Source organism: Papio anubis, chromosome 15 (genome assembly GCF_008728515.1).
Source record: "Papio anubis isolate 15944 chromosome 15, Panubis1.0, whole genome shotgun sequence".
NCBI lineage: Eukaryota > Metazoa > Chordata > Mammalia > Primates > Cercopithecidae > Papio > Papio anubis.
In genome coordinates this window covers 15,579,465-15,604,516 of record NC_044990.1, presented here as the reverse complement: position 1 = coordinate 15,604,516, position 25,052 = coordinate 15,579,465, and the positions used below count along the sequence as shown (strand labels likewise).

The 25,052-nt window shown below is 40.0% G+C and overlaps 1 protein-coding gene across 4 annotated transcripts in view; it reads left to right on the top strand.

Moving 5' to 3' along the window:
• SMAD9 (SMAD family member 9) overlaps nucleotides 1-25,052 on the top strand; it is a 71,869-nt gene that overhangs the window by 19,447 nt on the left and 27,370 nt on the right. For 3 of the 4 annotated variants that reach the window (XM_009191783.2, XM_009191782.2, XM_009191781.2), the window contains exon 2: nucleotides 18,231-18,829. In XM_009191783.2, the coding sequence (XP_009190047.1) occupies nucleotides 18,418-18,829 (412 nt within the window). In that variant the 5' untranslated portion in view covers nucleotides 18,231-18,417. Of the gene's footprint in view, nucleotides 1-17,276; nucleotides 18,830-25,052 lie in introns of those variants that run through there. The other variant, XM_021929549.2, reaches the window with a different exon arrangement.

Genomic DNA, 25,052 nt, shown 5'->3' with positions numbered 1-25,052 from the left:
TTTGCTCCTTTGTATTCTGAAGAGTTGGTGTATGATTTCTTCTTTAAATGTTTGATAGAGTTCTCCAGTAAAATTATATGGGCCTGGTGATTTTTCCTGGAAAAGTTTTAAATTGTGAATTCAATTTCTTCAATATATATAAAGCAGTTCAAATTTTCATCTTTCTGTGTGGACCAACTATGTTACCTACCCCTAGTAAGGGTAACCCGCACCCTTATTAAGACGTAGGACATTTCTGTTACCTTGGAATGTTCCCACTAATGAACTTTGGGTAAATAGCTCCTTGTAAGTAATGAACTGCATGAATTGAGCAGTTATAACTGAAAATGCAAATGCATTATACGTTTTTTACCCAATCAAGTAAGAGATTTCTTTCATTAGCAGCTTTCAAAAAGATAGGAATTTTTCTATGTTTTCTCTTTGTGAAAATCAGGTTATCAAATTCTGCATTATTATTTTTTATTTAGGAAGATGTTGACTTTCTAATTTCCTCTGAAGATATCCCACATTTTGTCAGTTGATGCCAGTTTTCAAATAGATAGTCATGAATATATTGTAGATTTCATGTACTGTGGGAGACTCTCTTGTATAGCAGGTTGAGCTTAAGCAGAAAGGGCTTTGCCACAGTATGGAATACTATGAAGCAGTTACCAAGAATGAAGTAGATTTATGTCCTGTTGCAGAAAATATCCTCAAGCAAGTTGCAGAATGCTTAAATCTCTTTAGAAAATCAAACTAATGCTATATTTTTTTGTAAGGACTTCAATATATGAGGATATGCAGAGTGAAATATCTATAAATAAGTCCAAGCTAATTTTAGTAGTCACACCAAAGAGTGCATAAGGATTTGGGGACTGTGGCTGATGGTCAGATGAGATTTAATCTGATCTATAATGTTTGAATTTTCATAGGAATAGCAGATTACTCTAGAATTTACGTAATTAGAACTGTAAAGGGCTGTGGCGCAGATTTATTGATGACTGGAGGGAAAATGCCTGTAGATTTTGTTTTTGTTTTTGTTTTAGCAATTACTGTGAAGCTGTTGAAAATCAGCTTATAAAATCTACACAAAGAGTGTTCTAATTTTTTTTTTTCAAATTATGGCATAAAAAAGTATTGCAAGTAAGGTTCAGATGCAACTTAGAATTCAAATAAAAGTTGGGTGTTACTCTTGCTACCTCAAAACTTTAAAACCATTAAGTACTTAACAACATGAAAATGCTTGGAGTATACCATTCATTGAAATAGGCAGAATATAAGATATATCTATAAATGAATTATTTACAAATGTTTATTTAGAAAAAAATACACAAAAATGTTAATAGTGATTGTTTTCTCTGGGTGGATAAACAGTGATTATTTGAGCCTTCTTTTTTAGGAACTTTTCCATAATTTTCTAGCGTTTTTGGTTTTTCATTCACACAAATTTCCGAAAAGGGAAGAGAAGAAAGAAAATTCTTAGCATTTCCAGGCATGCTGCAGGGAGGTCCGGTACTTTGTAACAGGAGAATGGTAGGATCAGATATGCATTTTGGAAGTCTGGCAATTTGTGGAAGAGATTTGGGAGGTCTGGAGGGAGATCAAGAAGATGGAGAGGAAGAGTTGTTTTTGAAGGATGTTTAGTAAATAAAAAATTGGCCGGGTCTGGTGCCTCACACCTGTAAGCCCAACACTTTGGGAGGTTGAGGTGGGTGGATTGCTGGAGCCAAGGAGTTCGAAACCAGCCTAGGAAACAGAGAGAGACCTTGTCTCTACACTAAATACAAAAATTAGCTGGGCATGGTGACATGTGCCTATAGTCCTAGCTACTCGGGAGGCTGAGATTGGAGGATTGCTTGAGCCTGGGAGGCAGAGGTTGCAGTGAGCTGAGATCGTGCCACTGCACTTCAGCCTGGGCAACAGAGTGAGACCCTGTCTCAAATAAATAAATAAATAAGAAAAACTCAACAGGGTTGGCAACAGGGTGGGTAGGAGTAGAATGAAAGAATAAGGGAGAGGTTAATTTTCTGCCTCTTACATTTGTCAATTTAAAACTAAGTCTTTTCAAATGTATTTTGTAACTGTACATTCCTTCTGATTTAGGTAACATAAATAGGAAACTGCAATTCTTCCCTTTCTGTGACAATAACTCAAGCCTCTGCTTACGTGGAAATCACAATTTCAGGCTGACTTGGAAAATGCTATTTATTTCAAGTAGATTAATATCTGAATACAAAAACTATGATGCAAATCCTTCTAATGTCTTCAGACTGAGTAGCTTCACTGGGTAACAGTCCCTAGGCCAACTTAAAAAAAAAAGTACTGAATTTCCTATGCCTAGGATTCAAAACTTAATCTGCGTGCAGCCATTAGCAAAGCAATTTCTCTCCAAATATTGAAATTCACATTGAACACATCTTTCTCTGAAATTCTGCTTAATTTCTATTTAACGATTACCTAAATCTAAAAGATCTTGTGATTATTGAGCAGAATCAGGATTTATGCTAAATCAGTGGTTCTCTGCAGAGGGCGACAGGGGATATTTGACAATGTCTGGAGACATTTTTGGTTGTCGTCACAATTTGGTGGGAATGTGTGCTACTGGCATCTATAGGTAGAGGCCAAGGATGCTGCTAAACACCCTGTAACGCACAGGACAGCACCTCCACACAAATCTAGCTTCAAATGTCAGTAGTGCTGAGGTTGAGAAACCTCTAGACCTTTAAATGGATACAGAGATGCAAGTGAGCTCACGTTTTAGTAAGGGACTAAGGGGTTTCTTCTTAGTCATGTCTAAGGATAGATATATCCACATCACAGGGTTGTTGGCAGTTAAGGAAATCATTGGGTGTAGAAATTTGGGACTTAAAGGGGTGAACTGGGAACATTGAGGACGATGTAGATTTGAGGATTTAGGGTTGATGGAGTGGTGGAGGAATCTAACTGGTTAATGTAACCTAAAGCTGACAGGTGCTGGCTGGAACTGACTGCAGGAGATTGAGGTGAGTGCTAAGTAAACAGGCAGTTTGGAGCCCCTCACTACCAAACAATTCAGGGAAAACTGATAGCCCTCCTTGCCATGAAAGTGAAGGAGAGAGTGACATAAGTGAATTTATCATAAATTATGACCAAGTAGTGTTCTTGGGGTGTGAGATGTTTCTACAAGGGCTGGTTCACTGCTGTCTTTTTCATGGCATCATTTGCATGTCTCAGTGAGATGTCACTTGGGGGCTAAAGGAACCACAGGCTCCAGGGAAGGTGGGGTTCTCCACAGGGACCTCAATCAGCATGATGCCACATAGGATAAGTTACATATGAGAAGTACAAAGCATCGGGCAGGGGATCAGGAGGACTCCATGGAGGTGACTGGACCTAGAAGAGGGGACAGGAAGAGGTCAGGAAGCAGAAAGACAGGAATGAAGATACAGAGCCAGGAAAGAGTTTTCAGTCTATAACAAATAATTTCACTCTTGGGCTACTCACTAATTGTTCCATGTGTTAGTTTTGTAACTTTATGAGTTGTTGTAATAGTCTGTTCTCACACTGCTGATAAAGACATACCAGAGACTGAGTAATTTATAAAGAAAAAGAGGCTTAATGCACTCGTAGTTCTATATGGCTGAAGAGACCTCACAATCATGGCAGAAGGCAAAAGGCACGTCTTACATGGCGGCAGATAAGAGAGAATGAGAGCCAAGTGAAAGAAACTGCTTAGAAAACCATCAGATCTCATGAGACTTACTCACTACCAAGAGAACAGTATGAGGGAAACTGCCCTCGTGATTCAGTTATCTCTCCAGCTCCCTCCCACAACATGTGGGAATTATGGGAGTTCCAATTCAAAATGAGATTTGGGTGGGGATGTAGCCAAACCATATCAAACCATAGTGGTTGTCCAATAAATATTGTTCTTAACCTTATTCATTATTCTAAGGCTATTCTAGTTATGGATTAAGATTCTTATTTTTTCTTAATCTTTGAACTTTTGTTGAACTTATATCTGGTAAGAAATATTGTTAACAGCAGGGACCATGTTATATAAAATCATCTAGGATTTTGTTTTAAATTAATTAAAATATTTTGTAATATTTGATACATGTAAAAGAATACGTAGCACTCTTACAGAAGTTATGATGGAATATTATAATAATACAACATATCATATAATATAATATGACAGTATAACATACTAATGCCACATCTTCCTGTTGGGCTAATCCCCTGCCTTCTGCTCAGAAACATTAATTTCTGAATTTTGTTTTTATTGTCTTGATTTTTACAATGAAATTTAATCACATATGTATCTCTAGGATATTTAGTTTTTATTTGTTTTTAAACTTTATAAGAATGGTTTCATACTCTGTGTCATCTAGGCTCTGCTGTTTTTCACTAAATGTTATATTTCTAAGATTAATCTTTGTGGATATCATTGATATGTTTTTATTACTATATGAAATTCAGTTGTAAGATTATTTCATCATTTATTTATCCATCTTCTAGTCAATGGATATTTGGGTTATTTCCAGATTTTTGCTGTTTTGAATAATGCTGCTATGAGTAGTCTAGTATGTGTAGTGGTTTCTTTATATATATATATATTCATTTATTTTTTGACTCAACTCCGCCTTCACAGAATATGTACATAGCTTCTTTAGCGAAGTGGCTTTCAATTTTTTAAAAAACTATAATCCAATAGGACGTATACACAAATACCTCTATGCATCTCTTCAAAAACTTCAAGAAATAGTATTTTTCCCTACTATCAACAATGACTGATAAAATCTAGTCCATTTTTTAAAATGCTGGTTGAGATCCAATGAATTGGTTTCATTAGTCATTTCTACCTGAGGTTTGGAAACTAGCCTAGGTTATATACTTTGTTGTGGAGTTACTATGTCTTATACAAATTTCAACTTTACAAGATAATGGCAAATTATTTCCAAAGTTCTTGAACTGAATATTTCTACAAATTCTTATTATTCACATTCTTATCAACACTTGCCAATCCAGACCAAATTTAAGTTTTCTACAAGAAGTCTATTAAGTTAGTAAATTATATGACTATATTTTAATGATTTTTACTTATGTTCTAATTTTATAACTAAACATTTCTGACCCAACAAAGGGCCAGTGTTTCTAGAAGACTGGAGAATGCTGAGTTGTCCTATATTCTGATTGAGATTTTACATAGGAATGTCTTCCCATTTTCTTTTCTTAAAAGTACTTCTTGCTTATTATTCTCTTTGCTTTGCTGCTCAAGGTTACAACTATTGATCTATCTCAGTTGTGGCTTTGTGCTGGATTATTTTAAAGTTAAGCATCACTGATAAGTTATCTGCTTAGTAAAACTTAAACGTACTGAGAAAACAGCTCCATCGTTCCTGATGTAGTCTGACCCATTTCACTCAGAAGACTGGAATGTTTATGGACAGTTGGTGATGTCAACTTTAAAGCACAAAGGATGGTTAAATTTATACAAGCAGGTGGTTTAGTGGAAAGTTTTGGTTGATTTTGTCAAAATGTGGTTTTTAATATCTGAAGTGACACAGGAAGAACTTAGTGTAGTTAGTTTGTGGGCTTTGCCATAATTTTTAAGGTTGAGAATGTCTTTCCTGATACTTTCTTTGCACTTGCTAGGGTGGTGCTTTGGTAGGCTGGTGTATCCTGTCTTGGTTTTTGCTGTGTTTCATGACTCCTTAGCACATAAAAATCTACTTGTTCATCTACATTCAGTGACTAAACTGACATAGGAAGAATTTTTGCTGTGCATGATGACCAACTTCATTATTCATGGGTATCCCTCATGACTTTTTAAGGTTCTTTCCTTACATTTGACCTGAGTGGCGCCAGTTTTAAGTTTTCAAGTCAGTGGTAGAATGAAGCCTAGTCACCCATTAATACCATTTTATGTATATTTCAACAATACTACCATCGTCATTGACAAAAATATTTCAACATGGTCTTGTACTCTGTCATTTACTGTGTGTTTTTCTGGCTTGAGAAGGTACAGAGCTCATTACGATGGATGAGCTCACCCTTACTCCAGGACAGATTCAGTTTTTGGTTTTGTTTTGTTTTTAATTTCTGAAATTCTTTCCCAACCTTAAGAATCCAAACTGCAGATCTAAAGAAGTGCTTGTTTGTGTGGTGGGACTGTAGTATTTAACAGATGCCAGATGGAAGGAGCAGATAAATGATAGTGCAGCAGGATTACGGTTCTAATTGTTGTCATTTCCTCAGTTACACCATAACTACATTTTCAGACTTCCACCTGGAGAAAATTGTAGCAAGTTGGATTAGCCCAAGCTTATGCCCTAGGGTCCATCCAGCTCTGACCTAGGGAACAGGGAAGCTGTCCTGTGGGTGCCAGTTACAGATTCTGGGGCTTACCAGGCTGGGTGTAATGAAGAAAATACATTTCTTCTGGCCTGGCCCAGAAAAGTTTTAGACTCTCTACAATGAAATCACTCTATTGCCACCTACGTTTAAAATAAAAACAAAATAAAACAAAGCAATATGTCTCCCCCCCTCACCTAGTAAACCATTTACTAAGGCCAGAAATAGCACCTCCCCAATCTTTTATTACATTTTTAAGACTCTGAATATTTGAAGCAGGCTAATGGCATCATGTCCTGACTTAGAGTTCTTATTCCTTAGGCAATGGAGATTTTGAATCTGGAAGTATAGCTCGTGGCACAGCACCCAGTGCGTGGATAGAGTCTCAATAAATACTTGTTGACTGAATCAAAGAATGAATGAAAGTGTTGAGAAGTATGTTAGGATGGCTTCCCCAAGGAGGTTTTAAAGGGCTTTTTAGAGATACTCTCTACTCCTAAGCACAAAGAAAGATAGTAACTTGTTTTTAGTAGGACTAGGCAAAATGGCCATTCATTCTTCTTAGGCTTTGTATTTCTCAGAGGACCAAAGCGGGAAGGAGGAAAAGTGAAAGATCATTTGTTGGGTCTCCTACCATGAACTACAGGCTGGGGTGAAGTTAATACACTTTCTGATAAGATCCATAAAAGTGACTTGTGAGTTACCATGTGAGAGATTCTGAATGAAAAATAGGGAACGTTTTGAAGAGCATACTATGTATTCTGTGTGGTGTGTCTGTGATGCACTGTTGCTGCTCTGCCACCAGCTCACACTCCTCCTGTTTTAGCTGAACAGCATTGATTTTGAGAGAGAGACAGGGGTCATAGGGGTGGGGAGAGGAGAGAGTGGGGATTGAGAAGGGGAGGGAGAGAGGGCACGGGTGCATGCATGTGTGGTTGGAGGGGAGCTCATTTCTCTGGTTCCTAAACAGTCATCAGAGTTTAAAAAGGGCATCCAAACTCTCTTGAGGTGACTTTACAACAATGAGAAGAAAGTTGAATGTGTCTAGTTACCTACAAAACCAATTTTAAACACCTACTTTAAACAAAGAGAAATATCTCTTCCAAATTTAAGCTAAGCTTTTCCACCTGGGTATCTTCTGATATTTAGAAAAATACAATTTATCTGTTTTCTGAAGGACATGCTGGGAACATTGAAAAAAACTGGTTCATTGACTACATCAGTAAAATATTATTTGCTGTATTGTTTGCCAAAAAGCTGGAACAGTTGTATAATTCTTAAAGTTTTAAGGACGCTTGGTGTTTTGATGGGCAAAGAGTTATAAAGTAAAGTGTCCTCAAAACTAATTTGATTTGTTTTACAGTTTGCTTAACAGTGTAGATGAAAAGATAAGCACAATACATTTTAAAAGTTAGAATTATATTTTGGAAGTAGAAATGTAAATGAGATCTCTTAATTTTACTAAAGGTTATAGATTTTTTTCTGACCAAAAATTAAATATGCCTTTAGAAAACAAAAAAGAAAAAAAATTAGATATGCCTTTCGAAGTAAAATTAGCAGGTATGCAGCAAGAACTTGGTGTAAATGTTTATTGAATAAAAGGATATTTATTCCTGAAAGAGCTGTCTGTGAATCAGATTTTTGTAAATTGAATCATATTTTTACATGTAGTATGACTCATTTCATAAGACAAATAATCTTTCCTAAGTTTATATTTTTGATAAACTCAGATTTTCATGGGTCAGAATTGCTGGAGTAAGGACACCATATGATGTTGCATAAGATCTGGTGTATTCTTTTCGAGGTTGCCAAAGTATGAGAGGTTTGGTTCTTTTTAAGGGTACTCATTATTTACCAGATGATAAACAATTCAATAAAAATAGATTTCTAAGGATCTACATTTTGTAATTGATAAATCATTCATGCTAAAATAGTTGGCCTTGATTCTGTTCTCCTTGAGAATGTGGGATGTTTTATAAACACATTAAGAGTTACAAATAGAGTAGAGAAGGAAGAAATGATTTCATTGTCAGTAATGATATAATTTTGTGTATACATAACATTTCAATCAAAGCACTCTAATAAAAATAAAAAAGCCTGTTAGAGTGATACCTATATTAAGAATTGTCTTTTAGTAACATGGGCTTCTTTCTTGTAGCCATATTTGGGTTCTACTATGAGTTAAAGGCCCATTTTGCTTTTGTTTTCTCATTTGTCTGCTCTGTTCTGGCGATTTAATTAAAGTTTTAGGACAACTAGGAACTCGTGATGAATGGATTGTCCCTGTTAGTAAGGTGGTCACTACCTGCTGTCTAACTGGAAAGTGCAAGACTTACCTTGAGCATGAAAGAAACATGGGACCACATTTTAAAGTAAATAGCACACAACTTTCTGCATGGATACAGGAAATCCAGTGTTCCTGTGGTCTTGACAAGAGCTGGACCAAAATGTGTGGACACCCCAGAGACACTAATCGTATCATACTGCTTCAAAGAGTTTTGAGGAAGGGTGGGAAAAAATGAGTCTTTGCTAATAAAACGTTTATTCAGGAAGAAATTCAATTATGATTTTTCTCCTGAAGCTGAATCAGTGTTTGGAAAAACAGTGGGCAGCCTATTTCCCACTTTTCTGCAGTCCTGTTCTCAATTTTCTATTGTGATTTTTCTGACTTGGGAGGCATTTTTCAGTTAATATGAAATGCAAACTGAAATGTCTTCCAACCTTCTTCTCCTCTGGCCACATTCCCTTTCCAAAGGCAATGAATGTGGTCAGTTTCATGTGCATCCTCTCTGGCACATGGAAGTGTTTTCCCTTCCTCTCTAAGCTATTATATTAAAAGCGTTCAAAAGCCGATCAAGTTAATCACATCCTTTAGTAAAGCACACAAACACTCTGTTTTCCCATTTCAGAATGTCTCCCCACTTCCTCACTTCCAGGTGCTGAGTGTCATGCATATCACAAAACATATTTAGGAATGTTGTTTTTTCCCACTTGAGAGCACCACCTACTTTCATCATAACGTGATCAGTGTATGATTTGGGAGTTGATTGCAGTGATATTTTTGCATCTGTTATACATAAGTGCCCAAATGCTTGCCTGGCTCTTCTGCCTCTTTATCCAGCTCTGGTCACCTTCTCTATCATAAAGGTGAAAAGAGCCCAGCGGTAAACTGTATTAGTCCATTCTCACATTGCCATAAAGAAACAGCCTGAGACTGGGTACTTTATAAACAAAAGAGGTTTAATCGACTTCCAGTTTCACATGGCTGGGAGCCTCAGGAAACTTACAATCATGGCAGAAGGTGAAGGGGAAGCAAGGCACATGTTACACGGCGGCAGGAGGGAAAGAGAGAGAAGGGGGAAGTGCCAGACACTTACCAAACAACCAGATCTCACGAGAACTCTCTCATTATCACGAGAACGGCAAGAGGGGAATCTGCCCCCATAATCCAGTCACCTCCCAGCAGATCCCTCCCTCGACAAGTGGGGACTACAATTCAAGATGAGATTTAGATGGGGACACAGAGCCAAGCCATATCTGTAACCAACTCTGGTTTCAGGCTGAACACCCTGAAACAGCAGTGCTCATTTATTCTGAGAGTAGAGCTCCTTTTTCTGAAACTCCTCAGAGTGGGACCCTTGCAGTGGCTTTGTTGTCAGCCCTGGCTGATGGGCCCCTGTTGGAGTTTGTCTTTTGTTTTCTGTGCAGAACACACTTCTGCTTTCCTACACTGTGGCTGCTTCCCACCTTTGCCTTGCTACTCAAATCTGTCCCCTCTCCTCCTGCCTGTCTCACTAGCTTCTCTGCAACCTTGGAGTTTTCAGAGGGAACCACCCTCATCATCCTGTGACCAGATAGACAAACCTGCCTGTGTCTGCTCTTCCCTTCTGTTGTCCCATTTGTATCTTTTGCCACATGCATCTCTCCTTTTTATGGATAATCAGTGAAATGAATAAGATTCTCTCTAGAAGCCTCATCTTTAAACAAAAAACACCGCACTGACCTCACCTTCCCAGTAACTACCTCCTCTGCAGGGTCTCCCAGTCTCTCACCTGTCCTTCTACATTGTCTTCTACTTGCTCCCCCATCTGATCTATTCTCCATATAAGCAACTAGGATGATCACTTAAAAATGATCAAGTCAACCAAGTGCAGTGACTCACACCTGTAATCCCAGCACTTTGGGAGGCCAAGGCGGGCCAACCACCTGAGGTCAGGAGTTTGAGACCAGCCTAGCCAACATGACGAAACCCCATCTCTACTAAAAATATGAAAATTCGCCGGGTGTGGTGGTGTGCACCTGTAATCCCAGCTACTCAGGACACTGAGGCAGGAGAATCACTTGAACCTGGGAGGTGGAAGTTGCAGTGAGCCGAGATCGTGCCACTGCACTCCAGCCTGGGAGACAGAGGAAGACTCCATCTCAAAAAAAAAAAAAAAAAAAAGAAAAAAGAAAAAAGATCAAGTCAGATCATTTAACTTCTTTGTTTTTCAAACCCATTCAGACTGGACATGGTGGCTTATGCCTATAATCCCAGCTCTTTGAGAGTCTGAGGCAGGAGGATCATTTGAATCCAGGAGTTCAAGACCAGCATAGACCTCCTCTCTCCAAAAAAAAAAGAAAAGAAAAGAAAACCCATTCAAAGGCTTCCCTTTGCACTTTAGATAAAACCCATTTTCCATATGCTGCTTTCCAGCTCCAGCAGGACACTCGTGTCTTGCCCTCTTGCCTCACTTCCAGCCACTCACACCCTTGCCCACTCTTTCTTGGCCACAGTTTTTCCTCCAGTTACCCAAATGCATGGAATTCTCTCCACCCCTGTGCCACCCTCTTGGCATTTTTCTCTGGAGGTCTCACTCTACAGCCCCTAGAGTGGCTGCGCTTTCTTGTCCTCTTGATCTCATTGTCACCTCCTCAGGGGATCTTCACCAGGAAGTCCAAGCAGGTCCTTGGACCCACAGTCATGTTTGTTCCTGCATAAGACTTCATGACTTGTTAATATTTACATGTTTCATATCCAGACAGTTTCTAAGCCGTGTATGGACAAGGGCCATGTCTGCTTTGCTCCCCACTGAGCAGGGCCTGGCACGTGATAGGCATTCATATCAGGGCCATTTGCTGAGACATGTGAATGACTGAATGGAGGCTGACATGCAGCTCAGCTCAGGTTTGTCCTTTCCTTTAGGACACAGAGCCAACCTCTCTGTTGTGTTTCATGCCCCTTTAGAGCCACAACGTTTTGGAGATTGAGGAGATCTTGGAGGGCTTCTCTCTCAATTCCCACTGTTCAGGCTCCATCTCCCATCCTGCTGCATTTCAGTACAGCTCAGGCCCAGCCTTGGGTTCAGGGGGTCTTTTGCTGTCCGTCTCGGCTTGTCAGGGGATGCACCCATGTTGCTTTCCTCCCATGTCCTTTGGGAGCGGGATTATGGTGCAGTGGCTTAGGGTGTCTGGAGCCAGACTGCAGGGGTCTGAATCCTGGCTTACTGGTGGTGTGACCTTGGACAAGGTACTTAATCTCTGTGTACCTTGGTTTCCTCACATGTCACGTGGGGTTAATAAGCACATGCAGCTGTGACAGTGATTCAGCGAGTAAATGTACTTAAGGCACTTATCATGAAGATAGTCAATATATGTTGGCCATCTTCCTGTCTCCCCTCTACCTTCTCATGATCTCCATGCACTGTAGTCCTTCTAGGCTCTTCCCAGCACCCGCATAGTGAGAATAGTCAGCTACTCTCTACAGTCCCTTTAGCTTATTCCCTTCTCACTCTTACTTTCTCTTTTCCCCCTTTTTTCTAATTCAGTGTTGTTGTTTTTTTAACCTTTCGGGGTCACAGGCTCTTTTGAGAATTTAAAGAAGAATACCTATGGACTTTTGCCTTAGAGAAACCCAGTATTTGTACAATCACCCAAAATGAGCAATTCAAATGTCCACAGATGGCTTGGAATCTCTACGGCCTCCTGGATAGAACTCCCATTACAAACAGCTGAGTTTCTGTTGTCTTCTTTGGTGCTGTGGGCCGAAGGTATTCCACCCAGAGAACTAGAACTGACCCTTCATGGATATTTAGGAAACCTCAGAATACAGCTAGAAAAGTCGCTTTCCAGAAGATGAAATCGTGATACCATGATACCATTTCTCTATGTATCCAACTGCATGATACTGAACTGGCATATGCATAAAGTGATTATTTATATCTTATAATACAACTTGTGATTGCTACTCATTTGGGACATATGGGAATGCCAGGCTAGTGTAAGGGAGGACAAATTTGAATTAAATATACGTGTGTGTGTGTGTGTGTGTGTGTTTTAAGCCCAGTTCCGTCTCAAGTTGTACAGTAATAAGACATGATATGTGTGTGCCAGTGGTGATAATAACAGCCAACTGTTTTCTAGATAGAAGTCCTTTTGGACATAGTTTTATACTTGTGTGTAAAGTATAAAGAAATTATTGTAGAGTAAAATAAGCATTTATTATGGCTGTATTAATTACCAGTGTACAAAAAGTGCTGCAGAAATAGTCTAGATAACCGTGTTTCTTGGAGGGGGTTAAATGTTCCTTCAGCAAAAGTGTTCACTTTCTAAATTGGTTAGTAAACTGTTTTATAGATACCAAAGTATACTTAATGCTGGTCATGGATTAGAGGGTCAAAATTGATAAGCTTGAAAAAGTAAAAGACAAAAACAAATAAGGAAATCATGATGTTTTATCGTGGTGATTGTTTCTGGACTAGGCCCTCGCAGAACAAACACGTGCTCCCTGACCCCCTGGGCTGACCGCATTGTGCAGCCTGGTAGGTGATGGAGGCCTTGGCCACATTGACCCAAAAGTAGTGCCCGTGAAGGATTGCTCAAAGATTCCATGTGCCCAGGGCTTAGGAATGCTCCGTCTTAAACGGTATTTTTAAAATTGTGTTTTCTTCAGGATTAAAATCACCAACTGAACCTTCCAAGGAGATCAACTGAGTGGAAATAATCTTCAGTAACTGCTAATGGGAGCTGGATTTAAAACCGTCAACTTAAAATAAAAAAGCTTATGTCTCCTGAACTGTTACCCAGCCGGGTAAATTGTTTTTTACTGTGGAATTATGTGCACTTAAATCATGGTGTATGCATGTGGTCAGCACTGCTTTTCTTTTAAGTGGGCTTGTTTATTTAAAAGACTCGAAAATGAGAAGTTGTTTTCTTACTCAGTTGGGGTTTATTGTAAAACTCGATGCCAGAAAAAGAAAAAAGTACTGTTTTTGTGCTGCGAGTGTGTGAAGTGTGTCCTTTCCAGAGAAAGGACAGTAATGGTGTTTTTTTCTCTCTGCCCAAAGACGGAAAGCTCTAAGGACCAGCAGGAGGCTTTGTGGGGGATCTGGGGTTATGAACACTAATCACGCACTGACCAATGGTTTCAAACACAGGAATGCCCAGTATATGTTTTTACTCTTATTCCTTTGCAGTAATTCAAATACTACTAAAATGAAACAAGTAGCTGGAGAGCAAAGTGGGACTTGGTTCGTGTCAGTAGATGACACTTGTTATTAACAGGGTCAGTTTGATAGCCGTGTCAGAGCTGTTGTTTTGCCCTGCTCTGTGCTATGAAGTGTCATGAGTGAAGGTCACGCTCCGACTGCTACGGGTAGTCCCAGTAGCATCAAAGCAGCTGAGCAAGTGTTGAGATCCCATGTGGCACATCCAGCCAACAGCTGCGGAGTCATGGACCCATCTCCCAGGCAGACCCTTCCCTGGAGACTGAGCCTTGTCTTGATCTGCAGATGAGGAGGGGGTGGGATCCAGAGAGACAACATGACTTGCCTAAGAGCACACAGTTGATCTGTGACAGGGATACACGATTTTCTTACAAAAGTGAGACTATACCACACCAAAAAATCTTAGAAAATTATCCTAATCCACCACAGTTTATATTTTTATTTTTTATTATTTTTATTATTTTTCGAGACAGGGTCTCCCTGTGTTGCCCAGGCTGGAGTCCAGTGGCACAATCATGACTCACTGCAACTTCCGATTCACAGGCTCAAGCGATCCTCCTGCCTCCGCCTCTCAAGTAGCTGGGACTACCTGTGCGCGCCACCACGCCCAACTAACTTTTGTATTTTTTGTAGAGATGGTGTTTCATCATGTTGCCCAGGCTCATCTCAAATTCCTGAGCTCAAGGAATCTGCCCGCCAATGCCTCCCAAAGTGCTGGGATTACAGGCGAGAGCCACCGTGCCCGACCAGTTTATTATTATTTTTTTTAACTGTGATTTAAATCCTTTTAAGTGCAGCCCAGTTATCCTCTCAGGAATTTTCCAGACTTCCCGCCCCCTCAGGTTTTGCTCACTTATTGTTTGTTTCATTCTTCTTTGCACTTTTTAGAAATGTAGTAACTGAGAGAAATATTAATCACCCTTTCTTCTGTTTTTGCAGCCAGTTGTTTTTTCACTGAACGCTCTGAGGGTGCTCTGTTTTCATTGTTATGGTGAACCTGGGCCATGGAGTTATCAGGAGATGACAGTAGGTTAGGGCTTAGAGTCTGTGGGCATTTCAGTTCTCTGACAATGGAAAGCTATTCGGAGCCAGGTTGACACAACTGAACAAACTTGCACTGTTAATGTCAGGGTGATGACCACCTGGAGACAAACAGGGAGGCCCTTTGTTCTACTAGTGGCTAAAACATTATAGGAATGAGAATGAATAACCTTTATGAACCCTAGAGTGCACTGCCTGGACAAATAGAAACAACCTAGACAAGGGGACGGGGTCTCTGCCATCCAGACCAGAGTGTAGTGGTGCAGTCAGAGCTCACTGCAGAGTCAAACCCCTGGGCCCAACTGATCCTCCCACCTCAGCCTCCTGAGTAGCTGGGACCCAGGCTGTAAGCCACTGCACCTGGCATGAATCATTTTTTACACTTAATTTTTCTATTAAAAATATGCCAAGCATACAAACAAGCATAGAAAATAATATTTTGAACATCTGTATACCCACCAGTCAGCCTCATTAAAATCTTTTTGATATTTTCTATTTCTAGCCTACCTGGAGGCCGCTGTTATGAATTGGGTGTTTATCATTCTTGAAGTCCTAAATTTAACTCTTCGGGGCCTCCCTCAATGCAAGGGCCTGCGTTTAATGGGACAGGAGCGGTATCTTGCAGCAGTAAAATCATAGTTTTGGAACTGTCGTGAGACCACTGTAATGATTTGAAATGTGTCAGTGAGATCGGTCTGCAGAGAGCCGAGGTGTTTCAGACCCTAGATTCGTGACTAGATGGCAGTTCTCCAAGGTATGAGAAAGTATGGTGGCCACTGAAGGTCACTCGTCAAGGTAAACCTCAGACAGACAGTTCCAAGAAAAATGTATGGTTTAGGAGCAGTGCTTTTCAAACGTTTTTTATTGTAACCCAACTTAAGTAAATTTTCCACTGTGACCCTGGACACATACACCCGCCCCCCGCCACACACACCCACCCCCCGCCACACACACACACACACACACACACACAGAGCACATACTTCTGAATGAAAATTCTTAATGAAATGATTATTATTATACTTATTATTTTTGTCAGCTGCTCTGCAATAAAGTCTATTTTGTTTTATTGTTTGTACAAAACCTGCTTTGTTCCAATCAATTGAGTTCACATGCCATTGGTAAATAGGCACCCACAGTTTAAAAAGATGAACCAAACAAAACCTGGTTTAGGGAACCGTTTCTTGTTTCATGGAGCAAAAGTTTCTGAAAGGTGTATTTGGTTTAACTCTGCTGAGTGGTTTTATAAAAAGCTTTTCTCTACGACTGACCTCAGCTTAAAGATCTATGCCACAACTTACTGACAATGAATCCCATGTAAAACTAAGCAGAATTCACAACTGTTTTGGGGTTCAGGTTATTCTATCATGAGACTTCTCCTTAAAGCTCCTAACCCTCTTCAGCCATTGCTTTAAGGCAGCCTGACTAGATTAAGTAAACAGAACTTGAACACAGTGACTGAACTATATAAATTCATGATTGTTAAGCCACAAAAGCAACCTTTCCAAATAAAACTGGAGTGTTAAGTCAAACTGCCAGGCGAACAAGGGCAGCTATGGAGCTCTCAACTCTCCCTTTTGTCATAGTTTATCTCTGTACAATGCCAGATGAGGAATAAAGTGATGTGACTATTGCTTTATACTCATTAAATCTCATCTGTTTTTGTGGGACCATAGTGCCATCCTCCTCACCTGAGGTGCCCGATAATGATCACTCTAGCAGGGGGTTCTAAGGCACCTATGTTCAAAAGAAGTTTGTAGAATTGGACTCAGAAAGGTACAGCTTGCCCTCCAGGGAAGCAAAGGAGAAGATTATATTTAATGCATATTAAACAAACAATTGTTAGAGACTATGAGCTACATTGATTCCAATAGCCCAAAATACTTGAGTCAGCTTGCTCCAAAATGTTACCAGCCAGCCATTTTAAACATTAATGAGGCGGCTGGTTTCTAAAATCTGGAAGGAGGAGGAAGTTTTGTTTAAGCCAACTGTTTCACAGAAGAGGAAATACAGTTCTACCTCAGGACATTTAAATGAGACTGCTGAATAACTGGGAAAGAACATCTCCTGTGGATGAGAGGGCAAAGAAGAATTCAGCTGATTTTATACCAGATAACAAACGTGACAGCTGTGCTTTCTTGCATATGTATTTGTGTCTGTGATAGTGTATAATTTCTAGAAAAGCAGTTGTCAGGCATTTGGGTCTTAAAAATTTTCACTTTTAAAAATCATCGAGAACAAAACTCTTGCCTCTGTGGGCTGGATCTATTAATTTTTACCGTTTTAAAAATTAAAACTAAGAAATTTAAAAATATTTAGTGACTCATTAAAAACTATTCCATATTAACATAAAATATTTTTATTTAAAACATTGTTTTCATAAAACTTATTGAGAAGAGTATTACTGAGTATTATTGAGAAGTATTACTGAGTATTATTATTAAGAGAAGAGTATTATTGAGTTTTATATTACTGCAAATCTATTTAATACTTGGTTTAATAAATGGCACCTAGATTGTCATTATCTGTTTCTCCATATACTCTGTTGTGCTATGTTTTGGTTGAAGTGTGTAAAGAGAAGTTAGTTCACACAAATAAGTAATTGGAAAAGAGAGAACCTCACAGTCCCATTAAAAGGATCTCAGGGACTCCCAGGGATCCTTGGGGCACACTTTGAGAGCCGCTGTCCTGAAAAGTAGTTTGGAAGACTATGTTAAGTGTGGCTGTCCAGGAGTGATGAGATTATTCATGATCCTGTTTTTTTTTTTTTTTTTTTTTTTCTTTTCATTAGTATTTATTTTCTACAAGAAGATGGATTGCTTGTGCAAACTAAAAATGAGAAAGAAAGAAAGAACATATGTTGAGGGAAGATTATGGGGGCCCTGGAAGAACCCAGGCAGAGGAGTTTACACTTGGGAGACCAAGGAGCCACTGTGATTTCTTAAATGGGAAAGTGCTAAGAGCCATGTTTGGGAGTAAGTGGATTAGAATGGAAAGAGAGAAGGGGAGATGCTACTTCAGAGGAGTGGTGTGGTGGGCCAGACCTCAGGTGTCGGCGGAAATGGAGAGAAAGGGACAAACTCCAAAGACTTTGAAGGCAGAATGACCTGAGACCTGGATATCGGGAATAAAGGAGAGGGCAGAGTCAAAGACAACAGGTTTCAAATTAAAACATTTGAAGAATGTTTCGTCCCTTCTGTCCAACTTTGGGGCCTGGTTCTGTTGCTCAGGTTGGAGTACAGTGGCGCAGCCTCGACCCTCCTGGGCTCAAGTGATTCTCCCGCTTGAGTAGCTGGGACTGCAGGTGTGGATCACCTCTTTCTATCCAACTTCAACTTTTTCTGAATGTTACCCTGATTAAACTAATTGAAGTCTTGTCGTGTTTTCCAGAGTTGGCCAGCGTGTGCAAGGGCTTAGGAGAAAGTCAACACACTTCCCAACTTGAATTGGTCCTAGCCACTCCCAGAAGAACGGGCGGGTTGGTCCCTATGCCACCCTTGGAGAGCTACTCGCCGCCCACTTTGCCGTGAAGGGCTGTGCGGTTCCCGTGCTGCGCCGGAGCCTGCTGTGGCCCCTTATGCACTCCACCACCCCCATCAGCTCCCTCTTCTCCTTCACCAGCCCCGCAGTGAAGAGACTGCTAGGCTGGAAGCAAGGAGATGAAGAGGAAAAGTGGGCAGAGAAGGCAGTGGACTCTCTAGTGAAGAAATTAAAGAAGAAGAAAGGAGCCATGGACGAGCTGGAGAGGGCGCTCAGCTGCCCGGGGCAGCCCAGCAAGTGCGTCACGATTCCCCGCTCCCTGGACGGGCGGCTGCAGGTGTCCCACCGCAAGGGCCTGCCCCACGTGATTTACTGCCGCGTGTGGCGCTGGCCGGATCTGCAGTCCCACCACGAGCTGAAGCCACTGGAGTGCTGTGAGTTCCCATTTGGCTCCAAGCAGAAAGAGGTGTGCATTAACCCTTACCACTACCGCCGGGTGGAGACTCCAGGTGGGTCGTCTTTACCACATCGAGGTTTATTTTCAGAGTGAAGGGCGTGTGCCCCATTGATGGAGAATGACGGGGTACCAGCAAACAGGGACCTGTCCCTAAAGAGAGAGAGAGGAGAGGGAGGTTCAGTTTTGAGGGACTGGTCCACATTTTTGTTTCCTGGAATGAGGCAAATGTCCAGTCAAAGAAAGAAGGTTCCCATGAAACCGTATTCCTGCCTGGAATGCCACAGGAACACTCAATCCGAAGAGAATCACAGTAAAACCCTGTTATAGCCAGTGTGAGGGAATGAAGATAAACTAGCCAGAAAAATCTAGAAAGAAGATACTTTCATTTGATCTCATTATGCTTGCAAGCTTTGTGTGATTTTGAAAATGAGGCAGATGGCTAATCAAAGAGAGAAAACTCCCATAAAAGTTTTATTTTGAGGTATCTCGGACAAGTTGACATAATCTTTTACCAGTTCTTGGGGTCTTGAAAGGTTTTTACAACGGCCTTGATAATGATGAGCTGTAAAAATTAAACATCATCCTCCCCCCCCCCAAACAACTGAACTGAACTGTACTAAACTGAACTAAGGCGGGGTTTTTGGCTGCTACTTTGTTCAAGTTCAGGTAAATAGAAGGTATTTTGTATGTAGGTCTGTCAACAGCCAGTGAAAGAGTTGCTGGAAATCATTCCAGGCAGTTATTTTGAAAAATGGTTTTAAATACAGATAGATATCACTTAATGATGGAAATACATTCTGAGAAATGCATCAGTAGGTAATTTCTTCCTTGTGTGAACACGCTGGAGTGTACTTACACAAACCTAGGTGGGATAGCCTGCTACACCCTTAGGCTGTATGGTGTAGCGTGTTGTTCCTAGGCTACTAACCTGCACAGCATGCTACTGTACTGAATACTGTAGGCAATCCTGACCACAGTGGTATTGAATGTATGTGAACAGATCTAAACATACAGTATCATAATCTTAGGGACCACTGTCTTATATGTGATCCCTCAACAAAAACGTGATTACACAGTGCATGACTGTATAGGAAAGTACCTTTCTAAAACCTTTCACACCCCTGTATGTGTGTGTGTATGTATATTTTATATATGTGTGTATTTTATACATATATATGTATTTTATACATATATATATATATATATATCTGTCTATCTGTATTTCCCCCTTCTCTTGGAGAAGCCAGGTGTTTATCTTTGTTCCTTCACACTGGCTATAACAGGGTTTCACTGTGATTCTCTTTGATTGTTTCTGTGGCATTCCACACACGAACACAGTTTTAGGAGAGCTTTCTCTCTTTGGCCATCTGCCTCATCCCAGGAAACCAAAGCACTGACACATTAGCTCATGGAAATTGCCCGTGTCCAACGAAGAGATGGTCCCATCTACGTAGGCAGGTTCAGTTAACCTTAAAACAGTATCCAGGCCGGGCGCGGTGGCTCATGCCTGTAATCCCAGCACTTTGGGAGGCCGAGAAGGGTGGATCACCTGAGGTCGGCAGTTCAAGACCAGCCTGACCAACATGGAGAAACCCCGTCTCTACTAAAAATACAAAATTAGCCAGGCATGGTGGCACATGCCTGTAATCCCAGCTACTCGGGAGGCTGAGGCACGAGAATCGCTTGAACCCGGGAGGCAGAGGTTGCGGTGAGCTGAGATCGCGCCACTGCACTCCAGCCTGGGCAAAAAAGAGTGAAACTCTGTCTCAAAAAAAAAAAAAAAAACCGTATCCAATAAGTGACTCATGCCCAGCCTACCTCAGTCTTAGCTAAGTGATCTTTCCAGCTCCCAGAACTTAAGGAAGTCATCTACCTGTGTGTGGATGCCTCCCACAGCCCATTCAGGGACTGAGGCCCTGGCTGAGAAGGTATTAGAAGGTTCCACATGCTTGGCAAATCTGATGTGTTTCCCCTAAATCCTGGAACGAGTTGCTTTCGTCCCTTCTTCACTGCTTCATTTTGACTCTCTTCGTTTACTTTTAAAAAAAAAAAAAAGTCAATAATGTCTATGCTTATAATAAAATGACTTGATTCCATTATGTGTTTCAAAGATTTGAATTACATTAAGCATCCAAAATATGCCCAAATGGAAAAATGTTCATTAAAAAATCATTTCTCTCTTCCTGAATAATGTAGTTGTAAAATGTAACAACTTGTAAGAATTATCTTGTAAAATGTACCGGGTTTTCCTTTTGAATATTCGAAAGCCTAATTTTAAAGAACTGTTTGACATTTTAGTTTTTCATGTTTTTTGTTTTTTGAGACAGAGTCTCGCTCTGTTGCCGGGCTGGAGTGCAGTGGCACACTCTCTGCTCACTGCAACCGCCGCCTCCCAGGTTCAAGCGATTCTCCTGCCTCTGCCTCCTGAGTAGCTGGGACTACAGGCATGTGCCACCTTGCCCAGCTAATTTTGGTATTTTCAGTAGAGACGGGGTTTCACCATGTTGGCCAGGATGGTCTCCATCTCTTGACCTCGTGATCCACCTGCCTCGGCCTCCCAAAGTGCTGGGATTACAGGTGTGAGCCACCACACCTGGCCCTTAGTTTTTCCTGTTCTGTAAGATTCTTTTAGGAATGATAGTGTGAATGTTTTACGTATGGTAAATAGATTTCATTTTATCATAATTTAGCTGTGAATTTCCAGAAGGAAAGATGGGTGTAAAGATTATATTAATTTAAGGTAATATTTAAGTTACAGAGGTTTTTCTTCCTCTTGTGATTTTTTTAATAGAAAAAGTAGATTTTATATCTAGTTAGCTATCCATATTTAAAGTAAATATTTTAAGAATAATAAAAATGTTAACGTTAAACAAGTTTGCTGACTTCCTATGTATCATAAAGCTGAAGTTTTGCCTTTGAAATCTCATTTTTTGGCCATCTATTTTAGATACGTTGAAGGCTGTATTCCCATTTTCTTTGCATCCACACATCCACTTCAATAGTTGACTTCAGTGCTTTCCAAGTTATGTGTGGTGAGGGATCAGTTTTTATTTTTTTAATTTCCGGTCCTTCAAACGAATACTTTTATAGTACAGACAAATTATTAGGCAAATGAAATTTTAAAAAGACTTAGAAAATATAAGCCCAGTTTAAAAAATTATTTAAAGAAATATGAACTATAAACTGTGAAATTGCTGTGAAAAGTTTCTAAGCACTAATTTCTTCACAGACTGGTCCCCAACAGTTGTCCAAGGGTCCCCAGTCCTCAGACCACACTTTACCTGGCATGGGTCTGGTGGAAGCCATGCAAGACTGTTGTGGTACATGATGATTTTACTCCGTTAGGCCAGAGGTTATTTCAGGAGTGTAATTTCTTTTTTATATAAAATAGTCATATTATATCAAAACCACATGACTTTTTTAAAAAAGACAAAAGTGTTTTTTTCCAGCTCTGTTTTGCACCCCCATGTGCCCTGTAACTCCTTCTGCTGTTTCCTCCTGGGTAACACTGAGATGTAAAGGTAGCATGGTATTTAAAAGTGGCATGAGATAGGAATGAGTGTCTATAAGCGCACTGTCATATTTACAAGCAGCAGTTGAGATGTAGAAGTGGAGTTAAGTAATTAGGGATAGCTGTGTTTTTGAGTGAAGGTATTTAAAAATACGATCTGTGCACATTTAAGGCAACTGAGCCAGTCAGGTCAAATAACAACTAGGATGAAACCATCAGTTTTCTTTGCAAACATCCACTGGCTTTGATTTTACCCAGATGGTAAAAATATATTATCAAGATAGTTGTTACGATAAAGGAAATATATCATTTATTTTCTCTTGGTGCCTCAGATCTACAGGCCATGAAGAAATAGAAGTCTCTACATTCAGACGGATAGGAGGCATTATATTTTTATCAGTGTTAAGAATACACCGTAGGTATTTTACATTAAAACTGAAGTCACAGAGATTATTCAAATTCTTCTTCATAAAAAAGTGAGTGTTTATTTGAACATCGTTAACGTTTTGATGAAGGGTCATTGACAAAGAAGCCATACGCATTTGCTGTGTCAACTCCTCACTTCACACTACTCATGAGGCACATAATCTTTTTTTCCCTGCATAGTTGTGGAATATTAACACATTAAAGGAAATTTAATGGTTTGTTATCCATGTCACTGTTTCATGGTGATGTTGAATGTTTATTCTCTGGTGTCATAGGCTGCATACATATACAAATACTAGCTTGTAAAAGGGGAAGAAATTATTTGTTTCTCTGCCACCCTCACTTGTAGCAATTTTAGTTTAAAACCTTTCATTTACCCTTTTGAGTTTATTTTCTGTTCATGTAACTGAAAATTATTGCTTGTTAAGAAAGAGAGAGAGGTATGATGTCAAAGGCAGATGGCAGACTTTAAACCGGGTTAATGTCACTGTTAATGTTATTGTCTGTTTATTCCAAAACATTTACCTTTTGTAAGACCTTATTTTTTAGAGCAGTTTTAGAACATTTACTTTTTGTGAGTTTTTATTAATACTTGCCTGTGACTGACAAATCAATAGTGTGATTAGAACCAAGATCTGTCCTATTTATACCCAGAGACAAACTGTTTTAAACAATTCTTGCTTAGTTCTTTTGTATTTCTTTCTATTATTACTAAGAATTATGACAGTAACTCTAGATAATACATGCTTACATATCTGTTTCCAAATTTGTGACCTTTAGATGTCATTGACTCTCTAACATAAAAGATGAGGATTTCACTCATTTATATTTATATATATGTATATATACACACACACATTTTTTTTTTTTTTTTGGATACGGAGTCTCTCTGTGTCGCCCAGGCTGGAGTGCAGTGGTGCGATCTTGGCTCACTGCAAGCTCCACCTCCCAGGTTCACACCATTCTCTTGCCTCAGCCTCCCGAGTAGCTAGGACTACAGGCAACCACCACCACACCCGGCTAATCTTTTGTATTTTCAGTAGAGATAGGGTTTAACCGTATTAGCTAGGATGGTCTCGATCTCCTGACCTTGTGATCCGCCTGCCTTGGCCTCCCAAAGTGCTGGGATTACAGGCATGAGCCATCACACCTGGCCTCACTCACTTGTATTTTAGTCTTCTTCCTTCCTCCTCTTCTCAGTCCTTGATTTCTATATTTTAGTTCATAGTTTGTATTTGTTTTTGGTTATTCCAGTGGTTTCCATTGTGGAATTTGGGGATAAGAATTATTTGTCCTCAGAAGGGCATTGGTCCGTTGACTTCTAGTAGCCAGGGTAGGAGTGGGACGTTGAGGTCGGTTGATTCTCATTTCTTTGTAGGTGACTTTGTGGTGATCCTCTAGGAGCTTTTGGAATATTCCAGTTATCCCGCAATGTTTGAAATTCAAGATGGAAAGACTAGGTCAGGATCTTATTTTCATTAATTGAGCTCAGTGCACTCTGTGGCTCTTTTCAATATGAAGACATAGGTCCTTCATAACTCTTTGAAGTTTTCCTTTGTTATTTCTTAGACCACTTCCCCCTTGTGTTTCTTTGCCTCTCTGTCTGGAACTTACGTTGGTTACAGATGGCTCTCCAACAACATTTTTGGAGTAGCTACTTTATGCCAGGCATTGTAACCTTCTAGGAGTCGGTAGGACGTGAGGGCCTGGGCAAAACTTTCCCTTAAGAATTTGAATTTATTCTGAAATTTTGTATAGAATCAAAATCAAGAACCGTAACATTTTTAAAAATCAAATCCAAAAGAGCATAGTAAAATGAACAAACATCATTTATGTTTTCTTACTGCTGCTTACCTTTTTTTTTTTTTTTTTTTTTTGAGACAGAGTTTCACTCTTGTCACCCAGGCTGGAGTGCAATGATATGATCTTGGCTCACTGCAACTTCCACCTCCCAGATTCAAGCGATTCTCCTGCCTCAGTCTCCTGAATAACTGGGATTGCAGGTTCCCGCCACCACACCCAGCTAATTGTTGTATTTTTAATAGAGACGAGGTTTCACCGTGTTGGCCAGGCTGGTCTCAAACTCCTGACCGCAGGTGATCTGGCCGCCTCGGCCTCCCAAAGTGCTGGGATTACAGGTGTGAGCCACTGTGCCCTGCTGCTGCTTATCTTTTACTTAGTCACTTTTATTATTATTCACCGTTTGTATTTTACTTAAAAACTTTTAATTACTCACCTTGAAATCTTTCCATTAAGGACGCATGGAATGTTTTTATTTCAGCAGCACTACTGAACCTGAAATTGTGTCTGGTCATCTAAATAATTCAACATGATCTCT